This window comes from Hyaena hyaena, unplaced genomic scaffold (assembly GCF_003009895.1).
Source record: "Hyaena hyaena isolate Hyena2069 unplaced genomic scaffold, ASM300989v1 scaffold_6, whole genome shotgun sequence".
In the NCBI taxonomy this organism is placed as follows: Eukaryota; Metazoa; Chordata; class Mammalia; order Carnivora; family Hyaenidae; genus Hyaena; species Hyaena hyaena.
Window position 1 is genome coordinate 2,997,164 of NW_024080638.1, and position 4,962 is coordinate 3,002,125.

Genomic DNA, 4,962 nt, shown 5'->3' on the forward strand with positions numbered 1-4,962 from the left:
AAACATTATACGAAGTAGAAGCCAGGCACAAAAGGACAAATACTCTAGGATTCCATTTCCATGAGGCACCCAAAGTAGGCAAATTTATAGAATCAGAAGCTAGAAAAGAGGTTATCAGGGGCTGAAGGGAAGGGAAAATGGGTAGTTAGTGTCAAATGGGTAAGAGTTTCAGTTTGGGATGATGAAAACTTCTGGAAATTGATACTGTTGATGGTTGAACAACAGTAGGAGTGTACTTAATGCCACTAAATGGTATACTTCAAGATAGTTAAAATGATCAATTTTGTGTTCTGTATAATAAAAAGAGAGAAATAAATGGTATTTTCCCTCTTATTCTACCACTGCTAACTGCCGTCAGCATAGGAGAGGTGTTGAGCAGAGGCTGGCAGGAAATGTGCCAAAGCATCTGATGGGGTGCTTTGCAATTCTCCGTATTTTCCAAATGCTCTGCAGTAAGCAAGCATTCTTGTCATGACTGGGAAATAAAGAATATGTTTTAAAAACTGTTTGAGAAGCAAGATTTAAATAGCAATACTCTCCCCCCTCAGAACTGAGAGGGCTTTGCCTCTGCTACAGGATCAGGCCCTGAAGTGGCTATTTTTATCTAGAGGCATCACCACAAGCAGCTGAACTCGGCCACATTTTGTGTGCATTCAATGTCTTGGGCTGGTTTTCAGACATCTAGGTGACTGGTGAAACCCCAGCGGCGCTTGTCTGGAAGATATTGGCTCTTAATTTCTACGGTAAATTTAAGGCACATGTATTACCATCTCTCTTCAGTCATCTGCCTTTGAAGTGGGCTTGCCACCGAGCTTAACTTCAAAATTTACCCCGACGCCGCCTTGGTCTCCCTAAATCACTTCCTGTGGTTGGGGGCAGAAATGCAGGCAGCATTTGGAGGGTGCAGCTAGATGTACTCATTCAGCAAATTCTAATGAAGCAGCTACTGGGTTCCAGGCGCAAGAGAGACGGGAAGCGCTGAGTGAGGTTTCTGCTGATGAAGAGCTCACAGGCCACAGGGAGAGCCAGATGAGTAAGCACATGAATAAATGGAGTGTGACAGGGTTAATTACTACACTAGCCAAGTGCAGTGAGAACATAGCCAGAGGTTGTACAACTCGGGACATATTCTTGTGGCCACTCCACCTAAAGTGGAAATGCCTGGTGGCTCTACCAGAGCTTCCTCTCCTACCTCTGTCTGTCCCTCTCGGTCATATCACCTGTATAATTACCTTCGTGAGTAGCTTCCGCCATCTTGTTCATTTACTTCTGATCTACATGGTGATGGAGGCTCTGGGATTGGGGACACCATGTCTCACTCAGTCACCACTGTATGTCCGGCATCTGCGCAGTGGAACTTCTACCCAGAAGCTGTTTAGGGACAGCAACCTACATGGGATGAGAGGAGGGCCAGAGCTCCATTTTCCAGCAAGCCCTATACTGCTCATTAAACAGTGATCATAGATATGCCTGGCATGGCTTTGGTAGAGAGACTACTAGAGATTTGGGAGAAGTAACTCAAGACACCCCTCTCCTAGCTGCTCTCATAGCCTCTTAGAAGTCCAGAGGGGCCCATCTACATTTATCTTAAACTTCTAATACAATTAAAAATGAAGCACTGCCTGAAAGACATTACAAAAATTATGCTGCTTTTAAAACGTTTGCATGTAATAAATGAAAGTTGTTTTCTTAATTTAAATGTTAGTTAGTGGATGTATTTCCGGTAGCGGCTGTTCGAGCGGCTGAAGCAAGATGGGTCAAAGTCAGAGTGGTGGTCATGGCCCTGGAGGTGGCAAGAAGGATGACAAGGACAAGAAAAAGAAATACGAACCTCCTGTACCAACAAGAGTGGGGAAAAAGAAGAAGAAAACAAAGGGACCAGATGCTGCCAGCAAGCTGCCACTGGTGACACCTCACACTCAGTGCCGTTTAAAATTACCGAAGTTAGAGAGAATTAAAGACTACCTTCTCATGGAGGAAGAATTCATTAGAAATCAGGAACAAATGAAGCCTTTAGAAGAAAAGCAAGAGGAGGAAAGATCAAAGGTGGATGATCTGAGGGGGACCCCAATGTCGGTAGGAACGCTGGAAGAGATCATTGATGACAATCATGCCATCGTGTCCACATCTGTGGGCTCAGAACACTACGTCAGCATTCTTTCCTTTGTAGACAAGGACCTGCTGGAACCAGGCTGTTCAGTCCTGCTCAAGCACAAGGTATATGCCGTCATAGGGGTGCTCATGGATGACACGGATCCCTTGGTCACAGTGATGAAGGTAGAAAAGGCCCCCCAGGAAACCTATGCTGATATTGGGGGTTTGGACAACCAGATCCAGGAAATTAAGGAATCTGTGGAGCTTCCTCTCACTCATCCCGGATATTAAGAAGAGATGGGTATAAAGCCCCCAAAGGGGGTCATTCTCTACGGACCACCTGGCACAGGTAAAACCTTATTAGCCAAAGCAGTAGCAAACCAAACCTCAGCCACTTTCCTAAGAGTGGTTGGCTCTGAACTTATACAGAAGTACCTAGGTGACGGGCCCAAACTCGTTCGGGAATTGTTTCGAGTTGCGGAGGAACATGCACCGTCCATCGTGTTTATTGATGAAATTGATGCCATTGGAACAAAAAGATATGACTCAAATTCCGGTGGCAAAAGAGAAATTCAGCGAACAATGTTGGAACTGTTGAACCAGCTGGACGGATTTGATTCAAGGGGTGACGTGAAAGTTATCATGGCCACAAACCGAATAGAAACTTTGGATCCAGCACTTATCAGACCAGGCCGCATTGACAGGAAAATTGAGTTCCCCCTGCCTGATGAAAAGACTAAGAAGCGCATCTTTCAGATCCACACAAGCAGGATGACGCTGGCCGATGACGTGACCCTGGATGACTTGATCATGGCTAAAGATGACCTCTCCGGGGCCGACATCAAGGCAATCTGTACAGAAGCCGGTCTGATGGCCTTGAGAGAACGCAGGATGAAAGTAACAAATGAAGACTTTAAAAAATCTAAAGAAAATGTTCTTTATAAAAAACAAGAAGGCACCCCTGAGGGGCTCTACCTGTAGCCACATTTGCCTTCAAGGAGATGGTCAGGAAGCTGCCAGAGGAACCTCGTCCAGTTGATCTTTCTTAGCAAACCCCACCCCATGCCCCTTTCTGAGCCTGATGTGTAGGGAGCCCCCAGGCTGCCTTCATGTGTCAGCCACGTGCAGTGTTCTCCCCTCAATAAAGCGACTTCCTCCTCCTCAAAAAAAAAAAAAAAAATGTTAGTTAGTTAACATACAGTGCAATATTGGCTTTGGGAGTAGAAGTCAGTGATTCATCACCTACATACAACACCCAGTGCTCATCATAAGTGCCCTCCTTAGTACCCATCACCCATCTAACCCATCTAACCCATCTAACCCATCTCCCACCCACCTCCTTCTGGCAACCCTCAGTTTGTTTTCTAACAAACTCAGTTGAGTCTCTTGGGGTTTGTTTCCCTCTCTTCTCTAAACAGAAAGCAATGTTGTTCTCTTAGTCACAGAATAAGTCAAGTATTTTTTTAATTTAATAATAGTGTATCTTGAACAATGTATTCCTACAATGGGACACAAATTTTAAATTGCATGATAAATGGCTTTTCTTAATGCTATAGGTCATCTGATTTGGAGAAAATGCCTCAAACCCCAACCTATCCTGATGAGACCCATGCCAAGCAGTCCCCAGGTCCCACTCTCCATTTCACCACGCTTGGAATAGACCCTTCCTGGAGCATAAATACTGCTCACCAATTGGCTTATAAATAAATGCTAAAAGAATACCCAAATGATGGAAAGAAGGAGGGCAGTCAAGGAAAGATGGTATATGGGTTGACTGTACAAAGATAAGCAGCAACCCCAGAAGCCAGGTAGTAGGAAGATAAACAGCTTTCTCGGCTGAGGGGACAGGCAGGCAAAGGTATGGAATTGACAAATAGAACCCATATGTTTTGGGGACTGCAAACAAGATAGAGCTACAAACAATGCAGAGGGAATAATGAGTTCTCCAGTGGAATAGTCAGCAAGAGGCCACATCCATTGTGCTTTGGGAAGAGCTTGCAGGTGATGGGGAGGCACTGAAGGTTTTAAGCAAGACAGCAAACATGATTCTACTTACTTTTTAGAGAGATCTCATTGATCCCAGTATAGAGCAGAGGTCAGCCAACACTGGCTATGAGACGAATCTGACCCTCCACCTGCTTTTGTAAATAATTGTTGGAACACAGCCATGTTCATTCATTTGTGTATTGTCTATGGTTGCTTTTGCACTGCAACTGCAGTGTTCAGTAGTTGCAGTGGAGACCAATGAACTCACAAAAATATCCACCACCCATCCTTTTACAGAAAAAAAATTTGCTAACCCCTGGTCTGGAGGATGGTGGGGGGGGAGAAAGTGAGATCAGAGGCAAGGAGACTAATTAGGAACCTGCCAGGAACCAGCAGAGTGACGATGGAAAGGAGGGGGCAGATCAGGAGACAGTGAGGGAGCAGAATTGTCAAGACTCCGTGTTTGGCGGGGGAGAGAAAAAGAGTGTTCAGACGACTCTGTGTCTCTCTTGGGTCACCAGGTAGAGGTTTCATCATTCACTGAAAGGAAAATAGATTTGTGGACAGGGAAGAAAGATACTGAGTTTGCACATGTTGGGTTTGAGGCTCTTCTGAAACATCTAGGTGGAGACATCCTCTAGGCAATAGGATAACTGAGCCTGAGGCAGCCTAGAGACACAGATCTAGGAGTCCTCGGCATGTTAAAGGAGGTGGTTAAAGCAGTCGGGGAGAATATACATCGAGAGAAGGGCTGTGGACTGAGGATGGAGCTCTGAGAACCCCCAGAGATCAGTTAGGGGCAGACAGAGGCATGAAGAGCCCAGAACTTTGGGGAAGGCCACTTTCTACCCAGAAGCCTGATGCTTTGCTTCCTCCAGCCTC

General features: G+C 45.4%; 1 protein-coding gene across 1 annotated transcript; it reads left to right on the top strand.

Moving 5' to 3' along the window:
* The first annotated feature begins 1,726 nt into the window (after nucleotides 1–1,726).
* LOC120236583 (26S proteasome regulatory subunit 4-like) lies at nucleotides 1,727–3,248 on the top strand. Its single transcript, XM_039239458.1, is given in 1 exon segment — nucleotides 1,727–3,248. A coding segment is annotated over 1 exon segment (1,323 nt). The 5' UTR covers nucleotides 1,727–1,752; the 3' UTR covers nucleotides 3,076–3,248.
* The last annotated feature ends 1,714 nt before the right edge of the window (nucleotides 3,249–4,962 follow it).